A 20,221-nucleotide genomic window follows, 5' to 3' on the forward strand; every position below is an offset into this window, starting at 1 on the left:
ACTGCAACCTCCACCTCCTGAGTTCAAGTGATTCTCCTGCCTCAGCCTCCCGAGTATCTGGGATTACAGGTGTGCACCACCAAGCCCGGCTAATTTTTGTATTTTTAGTAGGGACGGGGTTTCACCATGCTGACCAGGCTGGTCTCAAACTCTGGACCTCAGGTGATCCGCCCGCCTCGGCCTTCCAAAGTGCTGGGATTACATGGGTGAGCCATCGCCTGGCCCTAAGTATTTTATGTTACTGTTGCCAATGCAACAAACATTCAGAGGCCCTGAGCAATTTAGGATTTCTTAGAATTGACGAATCTCTTAGAATACAATTTAGGACTATGTTGTGAGCAGCAGGGGCCTCCTAAACATAAACTGTAACTGCTCTAGGTTGCCCTGATTGGTTTTATTGCTGATCATCAGTTCCTGATGTGTGGGATTTTAAGCAATACAAGTCTACTTAAAGATTCCTTGGTATACACAGGGTTCTGGTTAGGCCTATGATAGTCTGAATCTATGTGGGGTTTATTCCATAGGATCCAATCTTTAGCACTCAAATCCAGAGAAGATGATGTACTGTGAGATACACCAAGTTTCTAGACCTTTCTGAATGTGTTTTTTTTTTTTTTTTTTTTTTTTTTTTGAGACGGAGTCTCGCTCTGTCGCCCAGGCTGGAGTGCACTGGCCGGATCTCAACTCACTGCAAGCTCCGCCTCCCGGGTTTACGCCATTCTCCTGCCTCAGCCTCCCGAGTAGCTGGGACTACAGGCGCCCGCCACCACGCCCGGCTAATTTTTTGTATTTTTTAGTAGAGACGGGGTTTCACCGTGTTAGCCGGGATGGTCTCGATCTCCTGACCTCGTGATCCGCCCGTCTCGGCCTCCCAAAGTGCTGGGATTACAGGCTTGAGCCACCGCGCCCGGCCTTGAATGTGTTTTTTTGGGAATATAGATTGTGTGTGTTCCAAAACCCCAGAAATGGTGGCTGGTTTACAATTATTTAATTTACATATGTGCTCTGTTCACTGAGCGTAAAGAAAACTGAAACTGATTCTTATAAACTGCAAGCAAAGATTTCAGGCCAGACCAGGAATTGATCAATTTTTTCTGTAAAGGGCCAGATATTATGTGTAAGGCCCTTTACAATCTGGCATCAGCCTCATTATCTTATATACTATCTTTAATACATTAAACAAGGCCTGGCTGCCCTGGGCCTTGTTTGCTGCTCCCTAACCATGCATTGTGACACAAGTCATCTGCTCGTCTTGCCATTTAGCATTTCATTTATTTAGAATGCCATTTTTACTCTTCCCTGGAGGTCTTCTCATCTCAAGGCCTGCTGTTTTTCTAAGTGTCCTTCCATGCAAAAATGTGCTTCTTTACATGTTTTATTTATTTTTTTGTTCCAAGTCACTACCACTTTTTGCTTTGATAAACAAATTGTGTCTCACATCATCCAAGCCTGCTCCTTTCCAGGCCATTTTCATAGCAGCTATAGAGATGTTTTTAAAAAGTATAAATATCACTTCACTACCTAAAATCTTTTAGTGGTCATATTAGCACTTGTAGTAAAATCTCAGGATGATCTGAGCTATGCGTAATCCTCTTATCTCATCACATATCATCCTCCCTCTTGGCATGCTCCAGCTACATTCACCATTACCTTCACAGAAATAAGTTCTTTAGTGGCATGTGGTGGTCTCTTCATCCTGGCTCTTATTTCTTATGACAGTTGGTTTGTAAGGGTCTGCTTCCTCTGTTACATTTTGAGTTGCTTAAAAATAGGGATCGTATTCTTTTCATTCTTCTGTTTTTAGCACCTAGTATGGTACATGCTACATATTAGGTACTCATCAAATAGCTTGGTTTTTTTTTTTTTTTTTTTTTGAGATGGAGTCTCACCACTCTGTCACCCGGGCTGGAATGCAGTGGTGTGATCTCAGCTCACTGCAACCCCTGCCTCCTGGGTTCAAGCAATTCTCTGCCTCAGCCTCCTGAGTAGCTGGGATTACATGCGTGCGCCACCACGCCCGGCTAATTTTTGTATTTTTAGTAGAGATGTGGTTTCACCATATTGTCCAGGCTGGTCTTGAACTCCTGACCTCGTGATCCACCAACCTCGGCCTCCCAAAGTGCTGAGATTACAGGCGTGAGCCACTGTGCCCGGCTTGTTTTTGTTTTTTTTTTGAGACAGGGTTGACTTTGTCACCCAGACTGGAGTGCAGTGGCATGACCTCCACCCACTGCAACCTTTGCTTCCCGGACTCAAGCAAACCACCCACCTCAGCCTCTCAAGTAGTTGGGACTAAAGGCGCACGCCACCATGCCTGGCTAATTTTTTGTATTTTTGTAGAGATGGGGTTTCCCCATGTTGCCCAGGCTTATCTTGAACACCTGGACTCAAGGGATCCTCCCGCCTTGGCTTCCCAAAGTGCTGAAATTAGAGGCGTGAGCCACCGTGCCCGACCCTCGTCAAATAGCTTTTGTAAGCCAGTTAATGCAAAGTACCTAGCATTGCTTAGTTTAGTACCTGACACATAGGTAGTAAATAATATTTTCCTTTCTTTTAAAACTTCCTTAAGAATTTAGTGGCTAGCAGATATATTTGCCCTAATGTTAATAGCTTTATCTATCAATACAGATGGTGTAGGGACCAAATAGCTGAGAAGTCAAATATTGAAGAGACTTTATGAGATACCTGCCACAGGCTTCCTTAGCCTTCTCTTATCTTTTCCATTCACACAAGTGCTTTTTTCCAGTCTAGACATGGAGAATATAGATACAAGTCAAGGTTAGCTGGTAATGAAATAATCCTAAGAGGTCTAATTAGGGTCTTCTTAATTTCTAATTGAGATTATCTTGGTATGTTTATGTGTTTTGAGACATAGCTTAATGTGGCGGGAGGGTCCCAGCTCAGACATACACCTAACCTCAGACTTGATACAATTTCTAGTTGAATCCCATAACTGCCACACCTCTTTAAGATCCTCAGTAGGGACTAAGTCAAAACCAAATCTGGACCACAGGCAAATGTTCTGCCTTGTCAGCATTTTTGTTTTTCTTGTACCTGGATGCACAGTTTAAAGATTGATATATTCTAGGAATCTGCACTAAACTCCTTCCTTCCTTTCTTAGATATAGGATTTAACCCCAAATCACAAAATTTGAGATTGTATAGTTGGACGTGTTTATTTTGTGAAGCCCAGTTAAATTAAAGGAATTGCCCAAGGAACTAGAACCTCTAGCGTCTTTAGTTCCAGTTTAAGATTTTCTTGTATCACAACTGGATTGGCAATAGATCATTTCTTAATTTTTCTTGGGCAGAAAACCCTTTGCGGTAATGTTTCTGTGATCAGAAAATCAAAAGGATGTTTATTTGATATATGCATATATGACAAAACATATGCAAGTAAAGGTTATGTTACAAAGGTAAGACAGTAATGTTCAGAATACATTTTGAATATTTAAATGTGGTGTTATTTATAGCCTACTTACATTACAGACCTATGTATTACAAGTGAGGAAAATATAGGTGTTGAATTCTTAATCAGTAATTTAGGGATAGCTCATAATTTAGGGATAGCTCATAGTTCTCCCAAAGGCCTGGATAATAATTTCTCTTTTCTTTTCCTTCTAAAAACCAGAACCCCAGTAAGGAATGTGAGCCTTATCGAAGAAATGAAGACAAACCAATTGCTCCTTGTGGAGCTATTGCCAACAGCATGTTTAATGGTATGATATAGATACAAATACAGACATATATAATTAGGACAATTTGCATAATTTCATTACAGATTTGATTAGTAAACATGAATGAAATTGAGAAACTCCAACATTTAAGACTAAATCGAGTATTGAATGGGGTATTATAATGCTTTGTGATTTTCTTTTGAGCATACTTACATTTTAGAATGGATTTCTGTCTCTGAGAAGAAAGAAGCAGAAACATTCTGCTAATCTTCGTATTTCATATAACTTAAAATAAAAGTCAGGCTGACCTTCCCACTCACTTTATTTTTGTCGTTGAAAAGGAGCTATAATTGATTATTTAGAGCAGCACTATCTGATAGAAAGATAATGTGAGCTGTAAATACAAGTCTTGTAGGTAATTTTACATTTTCTTTCTTTCTTTTTTTTTTCTTTTTCTTTTTTTGAGCCAGAGTCTCGTTCTGTCGCCCAGGCTAGAGTGCAGTGGCGTGATCTTGCTCACTGCAACCTCTGCTTCCTGGGTTCAAGCATTTCTCTTGCCTCAACCTCCCCAGTAGCTGGGATTACAGGCGCGTGCTACCACACCTGGCTATATTTTTTGTATTTTTAGTAGAGATGGGGTTTCACCATATTGGTCAGACTGGTCTTGTACTCCTGACCTTGTGATCCACCCACCTTGGCCTTCCAATATGCTGGGATTACAGGCATGATCCACTGCGCCTGGCCTGGTAATTTTAAATTTTCTAATAGTCCTATTTGAAACTGTGAAAAGAAACAAGTGAAATTAATTTTAGTAATACATTTTATGTAACACAATATATCCAAGATACTATTACTTCAGCATGTAATGCTATATAAAAGTTGAGATACTTCATATTCTAATTTTTTATACTAAGTCTTTGATATCTGATGTGTATTGTACACTTACAGAACATACTCATTTGGACCACCCACATTTCAAAAGACTCAGTAGCCCCGTGTGCCTAGTGGCTGTTGTATTAGACAGCGCAGACGGATAAATGGATAAGCAAGAAGCAATTAGGGATGCATTATTGGAAGGAAGGAAGGAAAGGTAGATTTACCTTGCAATTATAGTTGGGTTAATGCTAAAACATTTGATCTTAGTGCATGTCAGCTAGCCTATGGGTAAGTGAATTAGAACTCTGTTAAGGGAAGAGAAGTCCATCTAGCGTTATAAAGTTACCATAGTTAATCCACATAGGAATAAAGAACAAATGTGAATCATGTGCCTACTCTGTCACAACCACTTTTGGAAGCAAATATCAGGTCCTTATTTCTCACAGAATTAAGCAGATGCTATGAGTTTTCAAGAGATATTTAGTAATGTCTTCCTTTTCTTGTGTTTAGATACATTAGAATTGTTTCTTATTGGCAATGATTCTTATCCTGTACCTATCGCTTTGAAAAAGAAAGGTATTGCTTGGTGGACAGATAAAAATGTGAAATTCAGAAATCCCCCTGGAGGAGACAACCTGGAAGAACGATTTAAAGGTAAAACATTACTAATATCCCTTAAAAAATTAAACTAGGAGTTTTAATGAAGTATTTAAAATTTTCTGTCTTCAGAATCTTAAAGTTTATGCTTTGAAAAACACAATTTTTCTTTCCTCACCTTCATACCAAGTTAGGTAAATGTTCTAATGTACTAAAATTCTAAAGGAAATGTATACTTTTAATTATGAATTCAGTTTCTGTGGTGTCTTATAAGCATTTCAGCTATAATATTTTAGAATTGCAGCAAAGCTTCTTTTGAATAAACCCCTATTTATTATCCAAATTTATTTGTTTCTCTGCCACTTTAATTTCACAATGTAATATTTTGTCTCCTCATCCCTTCCCCACTCCTTTTAAGGTACAACAAAGCCTGTAAACTGGCTTAAACCAGTTTACATGCTGGATTCTGACCCAGATAATAATGGATTCATAAATGAGGATTTTATTGTTTGGATGCGTACTGCGGCATTACCTACTTTTCGCAAGTTGTATCGTCTTATAGAAAGGAAAAGTGATTTACACCCAACATTACCAGCTGGACGATACTCTTTGAATATCACATACAGTATCCTTTTTTGGCTGGGTATACAGATTCATAGAGCTTGAAAGGAGTCTACTCCAACCTTATATGTGTTATGTGGCATGTTACCTTGGGCTTTAGTTTTGGGATCTGCATTTTTACAAAAGTATGTGTGGTATATGCGAGAATGTATTTTAAAATTTATATCTTCTAGTAATGTTTTCAATTTGCATATACTTGGTACTGGGGTTTGAAGCATATTGTTTGGTAAATTACTTAAAATGTAGGTGATTGATTTATTAACAAGCTAGGTATTTTTAAAAGGGAGATTGTAATTGGGCCTAATGTAAAGGCCAATGAGAATACCTAAAATTGGGAGTTGAGTGGTACTGGGATGTTTTAATATATATATTTTTAGATATTAAAAATCAATGGATGTGTTAATTTGTATCAATGTAATTGTTCATAATTTTGATCTATTGGTAGTATCAAAACTCAAAACATTTTATTATTAGCTGTTTTGTTCCACATTAATAAGTTCACATTCAGTGCTGATAAATAACATTTATTCCACTCTATGTGTTAACACTGTGCTGAGTGTTTTCTGCTCATTATTTAATTCAGGCAGCAGCATATCTCCCTATTATAGACCAGAACCCAGGAATATCGAGCACTTAAGTAACTTACCTGACTTTACACAGGTAATAACAATGAGTTGGGGTTCATAACCAGGCTGTTGACTCCAAAGGCCATAATTTTACTCTCAGCTACCAACATAGGCTACATCTCCGCTAGTTCACTCAGTTACACCAACCCATATCTGCATAGATGCAGTCTTTATTAGGAGGGAAATAGTAATTTCTTTTATTCTAACCAAAGTCTTTACATCTTTTAATCTGGAGCCTATATTTTACATACACTGTGAGTGAAGAGATCTCCCAATGCTAGAATCTTAAATGTTTGCTGATCTTTGCATTTTTTATTTTCATAATCCAAATGAGTCATAATCCAAGTGGGTTTTGGTTTTAAAATGGATTAGTAAATGGTTAAATTAATAGACCCAATTTCAAAATAGTTTTTTTTGGATTCTAGTCTCTTGCTATTGCACCTGAATACACAAGTAAATATGGCCTGCTATGGCAAGCTAAAAGTGACCAAGTTTTTGAAACTAAATCCACATTGGAGCAGTTTTGGACAGACAGACCCAGTTCAAGTGCTGATTTCTAGAACATTATCCTGAGGAGATAGTCAAACTAGAGAGCAGCTCTGTTAAAATTAGCATCCAGAAAATCTCTAGAGAGTAAGGGCACATTTAGCAACCTGTAGCCTAGGGCACAATGAAGGGAAGTCTGTGAAGCACTGAGGAATTCTTAGTTGATAGATAATTGCCACACAGGAATTCCGCAGCAGGGTCCCAACTTTGAAAGAACTATCTAAAGGAATGCATGATATATGGCAGATTGAGAAGACTTGATAAGACAGGAATTTGGACCTGCAAAACATCAAGGGTTAATTTTCAAAATTGGGCATACGGTGGGAACTGAAGACTTCTAGAATGAAGGCAGAAGCCTGTTTCTTTAGGGTTGGGATGCTAGAGAGAGACTAGCATGGGCAATTTGATACTGTATCCCACAGAATGTTGGGTTAGCTAGAGGTCTCAAAATCATTCCTGCCTTAGTTTAGGGTTGATTTAAGAAGTTAGCGAACCGAACCTGCCATTGGGAGTTAGGGACCCATAGGGACCCATCTGTGGGGATGGAGAGTTGAAGAAACTAGAGAAACAGATAGGGCCTAACCCTAGATTCAAAAGATGCTTTTGAAAAAGTTGTAAACTTTTTGCATGGAGACTTGGTTCTGGCTTCTTCGCTACCTTACCTCTTGCAAAATTCTACAACTGGTCCATGTAGATAATTCATCTAGTATACTGGTGCCCTATTTCCTAAATCTCCTTAACAGCCCACCCTTCACTTCCACTGTTAGCTATCAGCTGTGTCACAGAGTGAGTTTTGCCATTGCTCTAAATCAGCAAGTTAAAACTTTGTTATGCTTTTTGACCTTTTGCTCAGAGCCTTTTCATAGTCTCATAACTACACTCTTGCTACATGTTCTTTGAGCTCACAGAGACTTCTAGTCCCTGATTTTTTCCATTTTCTCCTGGTCTGTCAGTCTCCTTGTGTGGGCTTCATTGTTCACTTGAACTATTTTTTTCACGTTGCATTCCTTTGAGGCCTTTTGCCCCTTCCATGTAATGAGACCAAAAGCACCTGAGAAACTGCGTAACCTTTACATTTTGTTTGTTTTGGTAAAATATTTTGGCTTTTACTACTGACATTTAATTTGCTAAATCAGTCTTTCAAGATAATATTTTGTGTGTGTGTGTGATTTAGAACATAGGAGTAAGGTACCTGTACATCCTAGAATTACACAAATGAATTACCAACAATTAAATGGCAACTTTTAAAATTATATTTTAAACATCAAGTAACCAGAGATGGAAAAATCTTCCTATACCCTCTTCAGATTACCCTGTACATTATTTTGATGGACGAAAACGGATGATCTTGAGCACTATTTCGTGGATGGGAGGAAAAAATCCATTTTTGGGGATTGCTTACATCGCTGTTGGATCCATCTCCTTCCTTCTGGGCGTTGTACTGCTAGTAATTAATCATAAATATAGAAACAGTAGTAATACAGCTGACATTACCATTTAATTTTATATTATGAAAGCAAATCATCTGCATGTGCATCAAGGCCAGTCCTATTCAACCTAGCTTTCGAATGCTGATGTCTGGTTAGTATGTCATTTTGAAGTTGGCACATAACTTTTCTAAAAAAAAAAGCAGTCTTTGTTGTTTGCTTCTTCCCTATGGATGACTTCTGAAAATATATGACGGGTATAAAAAAATTAGCTATATTGATCATATCAACACTGTAATTGCTGAAATGGCATTCTAATGTTTGCTTTTTATTGGGACAGGCCACATGATGCATAGAGCCTCTTTCATGTGACTTGTGTCTACTGCTTAAATCTTTATGCTGTGTTGATGATATTATATTGACATATGCTATATATGTGTATGTATTTTGTGGAGAAAGGGATTACAAGATGTATGAGTATAACGACTTGCTAACCTTTCAGGATTCAGAGAAAGATGAAGAAAGACCATATCTAAATAATATACTTCATCGTTTTCATGTGTATAAATGCTTAAAATACCATCTTTGTTGAGGTGGTTCATGTATCCAGTTTATCCAGTACAGTTATTTGTCAAGCTTAGCTTTGATTTCAAAGGACATGCTTACCTTATCTAGCATAAGAATTAATGCTCCTGTCTGCAGTGGTTGGGTAGGTCCTGCTTAGGAGAATTAAAAAATTCCTCTTTCCATTTGGTTAAATGTTGCAGTCAGGAACCCCAACTCACTTGGAATGTTTTTATATGTAATCATTTCCCTTGAAGCTTATGCTTTGTAAGGGAAGAAAGAATTCAGGTGATAATGGGAAAACTGCTTGGCAGAGCTTCATCTTCTGCCTCAACTGTAAACCACATGTAAATGCTTAATGGAGACTGTTTTCATTCTTGTGATATTTAACATTCAGAAAATTACTTCAGCTTTGGAAATACCTCAGGCTGTTTTTATTTTGCAGGTAAGTGTTTTGACTTAAGTACTAATATTCCAGAAATTTTTGAAAGCAGTAACCTTAATTTCCTATGTATTTCATTCCACTTTTGCATATAGGTCAAATGGCAATGTGTATGCACATTCTCTTTAGTTAATGCACCAATTGTTTTGGTTGGTTTTCCTAAGACATACTTTAAAAAGATGTTCTGTAAATTTCCTAATTAAATTATGGGGATTTTGGAGTATGTACATGATAAATTATAATATGTATATGGTTGAAGTTATTTTATTTTTTACTAACTGGAATTATTTTAATATTCCTTATTGAATAAATGCTGTAACTTGTTTGCTATGGAACTTATTCTTAAAGTTCTAGTTAAAAATAATTTTTCCACATGCATGAAAATGTATGTATTAATCAGAGGTGGCTTGATTACATTGAAATTGCTTTATTATTGTTGTTGTTTTTTTTTTTTTACTGAAATAACTCATGTTTGTGTAGAAGAATGCCTGTTTATTCAGAGTTTATATTTTCCTTCAGTTATATTTTAAATCAAAAGGCCTGGGTAATGTATACTTTTGATTAATATATACTTTTTTAAAAAAACAAAAAGCAATGTAATGGTTAATAGTAGAAATGTGCCACACTTTTCAAGTTTTATATAACATATGAAATTCAGTTAAAAGAATGTGTATTTCATAATGACTTTTAACTGGTAAAAATATTACTTGCACGAAGTACTTGATGTATGGTTATCCTGAAATTTTGGAGTATTTGGTGTGTTCTTTGTCTAAAAATAGTCTTTGTTTTGTCAGTCCTTCAGAATGTTATTTATTCTGAAAATTGTCCCTCTTGCACTTGGCAGTTTATTTTCTGGGATACATTGTTGGGGGAGAGGGGTTTTGCCAGTCTTTCCAGATTGAGTCTGTGCTGTTTAAGGAGGACTACCATCCTGCAACTCTTTTTCTAATTGGGGCACAGAGAGGATGTCAGTAAAGAAAAGTTGAAGAGCCCTTTCAGCACTTTCTCATCTGTGGAGAAGATAGAATCTTAAAATACATTTGGAGTTTTATCTGTTTTACAAGTGCATTGATGGCCTAAGTTCCTCCTATTTTCTGCTGTTTGATCTCTAAGGAACTCCTGTTGCTAAATATGAAGAGTATGGAACATTCATATGGTCTCTGTGAAGCATGGGGGGAGGGAAGACATTTCTTTTTCTTATAGGCTTTATGCTCAAATGTCATAGTCACCTTTCAAAGAATCATGTTGCATTTTAAATGCAGCCAGCTTAAGTAGAAGGCATTGAAGGATGCATTAATTTTCAGGAACCATTTTGAATTATGAAAATATTCCCAGTTGAAGAAATTATTCAATAAGTAAAAGCTAAGAAATGTCATTGAAATCATAAGGCAGTTTAAGCATAAATTGATAAAAATAGCTGTGTACTACTAATTAATAGAAAATCATTCAACCAAGAGAAGAGTCAAATGAATATCATTTGTTTATTGGCTAGTGAGTTTCTTTGTAACCTTGATTTTATTAAGTAATATTCGGTTAGTATGTCCTGTTAATAAAAATGAACAAAATTAATTTTGCTATGTTCAGGTGTCTTGATAAAATAACAACGCCCCAGTGTTGTTGCTTATGTTTAGCACTAAATTTTAACACAGGGTCAGTGAGTCCAGGTTTTAACTTCTTCATGCCTGGATGGGATGAAATGTAATTCATTGTTAAATTAATGCATATTTGTATTTATTAATCACTGTGACAACATTAACCATCTGTTCTTACCAGGAAGTGGTCAGATTATCATCTGAGTTACAGTTAGACTGGCTAAGTTTGGTATTAGATCAAGGGGAATGTCCAGTAAACAGAGAGGTAAGGATGATGAAAATAATGAAGTGGGGCACACAGGAAAAACCTGACTGCTGAGGAAGAGCAGCTGAGAGATAGGGTCAGTGAATGTGGTTCAGCCTGCTACCTCTCCTGTCTTCATAGAAACATTGCCTTAGAATTACTGTATGACACTTTTTTTGTTGGTTAAGCTGTAAAGTTTTGTTCTTTGTGAACATGGGTATTTTGAGGGGAGGGTGGAAGGAGTAAGGAAGTGCTCCTTTTACAAGAATTTCGATGCATGAGTGTCTGTTGTAGGGTTCGGATGATCTAGTAAAGTGTTTTAGAACCCCTTTTTATCCCATGCACCATTTGGTAAACATAAAAGTCACAATTCTGCTAATGTCATTTGGAACTTCAAAATAAATATCTTGTCTAAAAACAAATCAGACAATGGTGGCCTTATTTCCTTTTATATATCTATAAAATGTGTCAAAGTAACGTGTACACAGTTTTAAAAAATAAAATAGTAAGTTCTAAAGGCTTTATGATAAAAAATAGTAGTACCTGCCTGAACTTTCCTTCCCTCCCAGAGGCAATCACTTTGACTTCAAAAGTTGTTTCTTCTGTTATTTATCTTAGTGTATCTAAATAGTATGGCTATTATGTTGCTTGATGTAACAATTTTAGACATTATTGTCTTCTTAGTAATGTTACATGATGATTTAGCTCTCTAACACACATACTTTGCCTTCTGTTATATAGTTACATCATCATATTTAGTAAACATATTAGCTGTTATTTAATTATGACTGTATAAATATGGTATACTCTAGGGCAAATGTAACATGATTTTCTTTTGCATAATTTTATTTTTCCTGTAATTAATAATTGCCTCATTTTAAACATTTACATAACTTTCTACAAATTTACCTTAAAAATTATCCAACTTCTCTGTCAGGTCTGCCATGTTCCCATCACTAGTTTGAAGGGTTTTTGTACCCAAATATCAGATAATGTCCCTGTTTTTACCAGAGATGTCTCTGCTGCAGTTGTCCTTCTATGCCAGTCTGTATGGTTGCTCTCTTGGCCTACTATACAGTGATGATCCCATGACCTCCCTTTGTCATCCTGTGTTGGACTTCCCATTTCCTAGTTTACTTTGTTTACTAGAGCACTTCCTAAAACACTTACAGCTTCCTAAGAAATAGTATATGAAAGTTAAATTTTTTGAGGTCTTAAATGTCTAAAACACCCTTTTTCCATCCTCACATTTCATTGATAGTTTGACTACACATACAACTTTAAATTAAAAATAAGCTGTCTCAGCATCTTGAAGGCATTGCTCCACTCTTGTCTAGCTTCCATCGTTACTAATGAGAAATCTGAACATATCTTAGTCAGATGTTGGACTTCTCCTAGATTGGTGCTTAATTTTCTTCTCTTTTTCTCCAGTTGTTTCGATGCTATTATCTCTGTTCTTTCTAGGAAAAGTACTTAATTTGATCTTGCAACATTATCTTCCTTGTATTGAATTTGTAGCACATTTCTAAAAATATTTTAATTTCTAGAACTTCTTTCATTTCTATTGTGTTTCCAAAATATCCTACTTAGTTCATAAATAAAATATCTTATTTTTCTGAGGATATAGATGTATGAATATGTATTACTACTTTTGTTTACTGCTCAATTAACACCAAGGTTTTTTGTTACTATCTGTAATTTGTAATTTGTAATTTGTTTTTTTTTTCTTGTTCATATAGGTGAATTTCCTGTTATTTCTGGCTAGTCTTGGCAATATATGAGGAGACCCAAAACACTATTTGAAAGCTTTGTGTTTGTGGGCAATACTTGAAGGGGTCTAGGGAGGTTCTATTTCTTACTGCTTTTAACTCTGCTTCTTCCTTGTCCTCCATCTCACCTCCTGATTTCCACTTCACACATACTTCCTTGTATCTGTCCCTCTCCATATTTCTTCCACTTAGTTGTCTTCCATTTATTTCTCCAGATAAAAATTCTCTGGTCTTCCACCTGTGAGAGACAGTGGTGGAAGTGAGAGATCATATTTTTATGGCTAAGAGGAGTAGGGCAGAGAACTTTGGGGATCAGGCCATTCTGTTGTATATGCTTTCAACTAGACATTTTCAGGCCTGTCCCTGCCTCCACTCTTTGCTGTAACTTTTACTTCCAAATCTGAGCTGCTCAGGGACTGTGGAATCAGTCAGCATGCTTCTCACTGGTATCCACCTTGTAGTCCCTCTAGATTGCAGCTTTCTCTGTTCAGCTCAGTCATATTCCATCTGCTTTCAGTTTTCCAGAAGTTTGTTGAAATCATTTGTCTGTTGCTGCCTCCTCTCTATTCAAATTTTGGGCTCATGTCTTTTTAAAATTGTTTTCCAGATTATCGTATGGTAAATTTTACTTCTGTTCTGGTAGCATAGTTTTTTGAGTTTTAATACCAGAGATAAAGTACCATCACTCCCCAAAAAACTCCTCATACTATTCCTTTGTAATCATTCACCCTTCCCCCCACTCATAACCCCCAATTTGTTTTCTATCCCCATAGTTTTTTCCTCTAGAAAGTTCTAAATAGGAGCAATGCCATATGTAACCTTTGAAACAGCCTTCTTTTCTTTAGTGTAATGGCCCTGAGATTCATCCAAGATAATGTGTCTTATCAATAATTTTTCTCATATTTTTCAAATTTATTTCATTTTACTATAGTGGGATGGAGGAGAGATAAACTCGGGGGGCCAATCTATCTTAAATCAGAAACACCTTGAAGCAAATACACCCTTCACTTTTTGTTGATTTTATAATGTTTTTAAAAAAAATCTTAAAAGATAAACTTGTTATTTAAGTGGTAGTAATAGGAGCTTGTCTGTGTATCACAAGCTTTTCTATACAGGGTAATGTGGAAAAAGATTGAACTCCCCTTACATCCCTTTCAAGCTTATTATGCCACTTTGTTTCAAGCACAGAATTGCAGACAATAGCTTTACAAATATTTGTCAAATTGCAGTATCAGTGGTGTAAAGTAACCCCAGGGCATGTTGTCATGCCTTTTCACAACAAACTTTGTGAAACAGTATGTCCTTTATATTTTCTTGTCATCTTCAACTTCAATCAGGGTCAGGCTTTCACCTCAAGATTATACTGTTTGTACTCTGTTGAGTGTCACCTGTGTCTGAAAGATTCAGTAGAAAGAGTATGGGTTTCAGAAGTAGGCTGATACGGCTCCTATACTTACAAACTGTACCTTGCAATTGCTTAAATCTTCTAAGCCATTTACCTTTCCTTTGTAAAATAGGGATTTCAATATCCATTTGACAGATTTTGAGCAATGAGTGACAGATAAAAAGCATTTAACACAAAGCACAGAAAAATAGATATTCAATGAACAATTCCCATTCTTTTCTGTCAAATCAAGTGAACTTGCCCTTATTTTTTTTTTGCTCCATTATATCTTTTTGCTCCATTTGATAGGCATTTTCCTTTCCTCTCCTTTAGCATGTGGCTTCTGTGAATGACTCTCCTGATTTTTTTCCCCTTGTCTGTTCCTTAGTCTCCTTTGTATATTCCTTAATTATACTAACCATATAAAATGTTGGGAGTTCTTTGAGATTGTGTTCTATGCCTTTAAGTTACACATTCTCCCTGAACAATCTTAAGTACCTTATTATTTCTGTTGTCTTTACACTGACTGACTTCTCTATCTTTTCTTGTGCCTTGACATCTGTCTTGAGCTCTAGATTTTTCATTATTAATCACTGGAGACATGAAGGTTAATAATGAATTAACCTAAGTTAATAAGGCCCAAGCAGCAATCATTCCACACAAGCCTGGGTTTAATAAGGTCAAAACAGGAATAATCTCACACCAGAGATTTACATTCCTCGTTATTGTGAATGGTATAGCCAACCACCTTGAGGTAAGCCAGAAACCCTAGCTCTCTTCTCCAACTGCCCAATCTAATATAAATCACTGTATTGTGTTGAGTTTTGAATGTTCTTCCTTTTAGTTGGGTCTTTCATCCCTCCCCTTATCTACATCTCTCTTGATTATTTAGTTTAGGTTTTCCTTCCTCCTTGGATTACTATGAGAGCTTTCTGACAGACTCTTTGACCCTAATAACTCATGTCCAATCCAGCCTTTCATTACTAGAATGATCTTGAAATAGAGCTCTGATTTTAACAGTTTGCTATTTGAACCTGTAAGTAGCCCTTCAGGATGTTTAATTCATCCCTGAAATCAGCCTTCCACTATTACCTCAATTCTTCATTTGTTCTGCAAACCAAACCATTTGCAATTCCCCAAGACACCTGGCCACCCTGTCTTGGCCTTTGCAAATATTACAGCTTTTGCCTAGATTTTTCTTCTTACCCAACCTTTCCTCCCATAATAGTTTTTGAGTTATTTTAACAGCCACCCAATGATGATGAATACTATTATCTCCATTTTAAAGATAAGAGAAACTGAGGTATAAATAGATTATGTATCTTGCCTTCAGTCATGTCATTACCACTAAATGGCAGATTCAGGATCTGTCTGACTTTCAAGTTCTTAACAACTATTTTTTTTTCTCTTTTCACTCCATCTAGGCCTCTGTTTTTACAGTTCCTGCAGCGCATCAACGCTTGATTCCAAATTCAGATTGTTAATCATGTTCTTGTCCTAAGTCTGGAATGACTTAATTTCTGCTCCATTTATTCTACCAGACCTTGCCAAAATTGTCTTTTTTTTTTTTTTGAGACAGAGTCTCACTGTGTCACTAGGCCAGAGTGCAGTGGCGCGATCTCGGCTCACTGCAACCTCCACCTCCCGAGTTCAAGCGATTCTTCTGCCTCAGCCTCCCGAGTATCTGGGACTACAGGCTAATTTTTTTATTTTTAGTAGAGACGGGGTTTCACCATGTTGGCCAGGATGGTCTCGATCTCTTGACTTGTGATCCGCCCGCCTCGGCCTCCCAAAGTGCTGGGATTACGGGGGTGAGGCTGTAATCTGCGCCCGGCCCCAAATTCTGCCTTTTTACAACCTTAGCCCACTACTTTCTTTGAATTTCCCATACAGCTTTTGTTGTACCAGTTACTTGGAGAGTCATTTATGTCTACATCAAATTTACTGTTATGTATGATATTCCTAATTAGATTATATTCTCCAGAAGGTCAGAGACTTTAAAACAATATTCCCTTGAGTGTATTACAAAGCGTTACATTCATAGTAGGTAGCTGGTAGATTATTGTTCAATGGAGAGTGACTCATGTTCTTGTTGATGAAAATAGTCAAACTCTATAAAATATTTTAAGAGATTTATTCTGAGCCAAATATGAGTGATCATGGCCTGTGACACAGCCCTCAGGAGATCCTGGGAACATGTGCCCAGGGTGGTTGGGATACAGCTTGGTTTTATATATTTTTGGGAGGCATGAGACATCAATCAAATACATTTAAGAAATACATTGGTTTGGTTCAGGAAGGCGGGGCAACTCAAAACGGTGGGGAGGGGGAACTTCCAGGCTATAGGTAGATTTAAACATTTTCTGGTTGGCAACTGGTTGAGTTTATCTGGAATCAATAGAAATGTTTAGGTTAAGATAAAGGATTAAGTTTTATTGTGCAGACGAAACTCTCAGATAGCAGACTGCAGAGAGAGCAGGTTATAAAATGTGTCTTACCAGACTTAAAAGAATGCCTGGCTCTTAGTTGATTATCTCCTGGATCTGGAAAGGCAGGAAAGAAAACAAAGGGGAAAGGGGATTCTCTATAGAATGTGGATTTTTTCCACAAGAAACTTTGCAGGGCAATTTCAAGATTTGGCAGAGAAACATGTTTTGGGGTAAAACATTTTGATTTTCTTCCTCGTTATGCCAGTCAGATGGTAAAGTAAGTCATAATATACCGGGTTAAATAAAACCCATCTGATAAGAATTTGTGGTTTGTAGGGTAGGACTCCCCAGACCCCTTAGATAGGAATTTGGGCAAGATAAAAAGAAAATCAGAGTTTAATCCTCATTTATGAAATTGTTTATCATAAGGACTTTAGAGTTAGAGAAAAAGATCATTAGAAGTTAGTCCAACTACTTAAGTTTAATGATGAAAAGACAGGCTTGCAATTAGATGAAGTATTTAATAATAAACTAAATACAGCAACCAAGACAGCAACTGTTTCCTGATTTCCAAAGGTGACTCAGAATGTGATAAAGTATGGAATTATATTGAAATTTATCTTTTACCTAACCAGTAGTTTGTAACATTAAAAGTTCACATGAAACTGTTCTATATTTTTATAAAATTGGAAGTGGATTAAGCATGGTTCTAGAATTAACAGATGTGTGTACGCACACACATCCAAATCACAGAAAACTATTCTGGCTTCCCTCTGTTTTTGTTATTTATAGATTCTATAGGCAGGATCATAGGGTTATCTTGTCTGCTTTTTAAAGGAAAAAAAAATGGGTAACTGTGCTTTGGTAACGGCATCAGTAATTATGAGATATTTTAACTTAGTACTTTTGCATCTGATGTCCATCTTACTGACAAGACTTAAGTCATGACCTACCTCAGGTTTCCCACATATTCCCCCTGCCAATTCTGTCATACTGTTACAAAACCCTCTGGAGTAAGTATTTTCCAAAAGAACCATTTTCTAATTTTCTAACATTACAAAAGAGCAAGGATAAAAGAACCCCAAACTGATGTTTTGGAAGCAATCTATTTTGAAAGTAACTTCTGGTTCAGAGGATGAATTTCAAAAAGTGGTAATGTTTCTAGTGTGCCTGGGAAGATCCAGTAAAGTTTGTTAGGTACCCAGGCAAACTTCAGTCATTTGTATGTCAGGATAATCACAACTTACAGAAAAGGAGCAAGGCGATAATGAATGAGGAACCCTGGGACTGAAAACATTTGGAGGGAGTACAAGTACTAAGACATGTTTTGAATTTTTACACTCAATAATCCATTCTTTTGTGCAGGATACATTTCATTCATTTAACCAATGTATATTGAGCATCTTCTGTGTGCCAATTACTATTCTAGATGCCAGGGATACATGAGTAAACACAACCGAGTTTAGAGCAGAGTCATATGATCCCACTTAAGTTCTTAAAAGAATCATTGCTGTGTGGAAGATAGTGGAAGAGTGGAAACAGGGAAACCCGTTAAAAAGGCTTTTGACATAATCTGAACAAGAGATGATGATGGCTTGGCCAGTAGTAGCAGTAGTGTTGGAGATAATGAGAAGTGGTTCAATTCAGATTATATTTTGAAGGTGCAGCCAATGGAAATTTTAAATAAATTGATTTATAGAGTATGACAGAAAACAAAGTTTAAGGCTTGAAGTAAGGAAAATTGCAGAGGACAAAGTTTGGGAATAAGGAGTGGAAAGTAGAATTCAGTTTTGTTTGTAAGTTTGAGATGCACGTTAGCCATCTAGGTGGAGATGTCTTAAGTTAATGGGAAAGGCCAAGCAGGAGATAGGTGAGTTGTCAGCACATGAATAGTTTTTCTTTCCTAAAAAAATTCTTTTTCTTCATACAATCTACAGGAAGTGGGAGTAGTAGTTCAATGTTAGATGAAATCACAAAAGGGATGAATGTAGAAAAAAGGTGAGAAACTGAAATTTTAGCGGTTAAGAGGACAAGGATCCAGGAAGAAACTAAAAGGAGTAGCCGCTAAAACAGGAGAACCGCTGAAGGAGTACTATGGAAGCCACTTTACGACCATGCTTCAAACTATCATATTCTTTCTTACATGTATGCTTTACCTCCAAATTAAAAAGTGAAAGTATATGGTGAGGGACGGATTAGCTATGTTAAATGCTGCTAATAGATGGAGAAGGTGAAAATTGAGTCTCACAATGTATTTAGCAACCTGGAAGCTATTGGTAATTCTAAACAAAAGCAGTAAAAGCCTGCCCAAAATGGGACCAAAAAAAGCTTAGGAGGTGGAGGAGAGACAAGTGTAAAGAAGTTTATAGGATGGTAATGGAAATCAAAGGAGTTTTTTTGTTTTTAATTTGGGAACGTGTTAATAGATGGAATGATCCAGTAAAGGGGGAAATTGTACTGAATAACATGAATATAAGAATCTGTGTCTAGCATCTATTTAATGTGAATTCATGGCTTTTTGCACAGAGTCATAAGCTTCTTAGATCTGTCACCCAATGTAATTAATTCATGTGTTGGGTTAGTGAATACTCCCTTTAAGCAGTGCTTGCGGATTGGTAAGAAATCCACATAATCTCTGCGCTTGAGAAATTTACAATCTAGAGTTGGCTTACTGGAGAAAACATAAGAGAGTACATACAACTAACAAATTAAGGTTATGGACAATGTACTTAAACCCCCACGCCCTAGCTATTGGCATGTGGTAATTTTGTCCAGAGTTTTGGTTACATGCATAATCCAGAGGGTTGTAGAAAATCAGGTCCTTTCAGTCGCAATCTAAGAAGACATGAATTGGGGTGTTTATAAGCCTTGGTGAGGAAGAGAATTTTAACTGGGACTGGTAACTTGGTGGGCCCATTGACATACAGTAGATTGTGAAGAAGAAAACCCCAAGGATTACAAGAAATAGTTTTAATATTACTAATTTTTATCATTTGCTGAGCCTATGGGTTTCTTATTTGAAATGGCAATCAAATAATTTGTAAGAGTTTGTAGAAAGGTGGAAAGATTATTGTAATACAGGGCAGATATTTGCGTTTGTACACACTTGAGGGTAAGCACAAGAAATAAACACAATGGGGATTACTTAAGCGAAATGGATGACACCGACAGCCTTTCTGTACAACAAATAATTGCTGTGCTTAACTCCAGTAATGAATGTAGTGCCCTGCTGGATCTGGGACAGCAAGACTTTTGAGTCCAGATGCGCCATCTCATTTCTTGTCCCCCAACGTTTCCTCAGAAGCAAGCGAGCGAGCCGCTTCCACAATATGGGGACACTGTGGAAGAGCTTCCTGCTTAGGGAGTTCTGCAGCAGTCGAAGGTACAAGAAGATAAAAATTGTTACCTTGACATAGCTCACAGCATA

At 36.9% G+C, this 20,221-nt stretch overlaps 1 protein-coding gene across 1 annotated transcript in view; it reads left to right on the top strand.

The window, feature by feature from the left end:
- The window catches only part of LOC105479434 (transmembrane protein 30A), a 37,084-nt gene extending 25,450 nt beyond the window's left edge, over positions 1-11,634 (top strand). Inside the window, exons 4-7 of the mRNA XM_011737386.2 lie at positions 3,632-3,719; positions 5,064-5,207; positions 5,569-5,775; positions 8,251-11,634. Of these exons, the coding sequence (XP_011735688.1) occupies positions 3,632-3,719; positions 5,064-5,207; positions 5,569-5,775; positions 8,251-8,444 (633 nt within the window). The 3' untranslated portion in view covers positions 8,445-11,634. The remainder of the gene's footprint in view (positions 1-3,631; positions 3,720-5,063; positions 5,208-5,568; positions 5,776-8,250) is intronic.
- Positions 11,635-20,221: the final 8,587 nt, after the last annotated feature.

Source organism: Macaca nemestrina, chromosome 5, assembly GCF_043159975.1.
Source record: "Macaca nemestrina isolate mMacNem1 chromosome 5, mMacNem.hap1, whole genome shotgun sequence".
Taxonomy (NCBI): domain Eukaryota; kingdom Metazoa; phylum Chordata; class Mammalia; order Primates; family Cercopithecidae; genus Macaca; species Macaca nemestrina.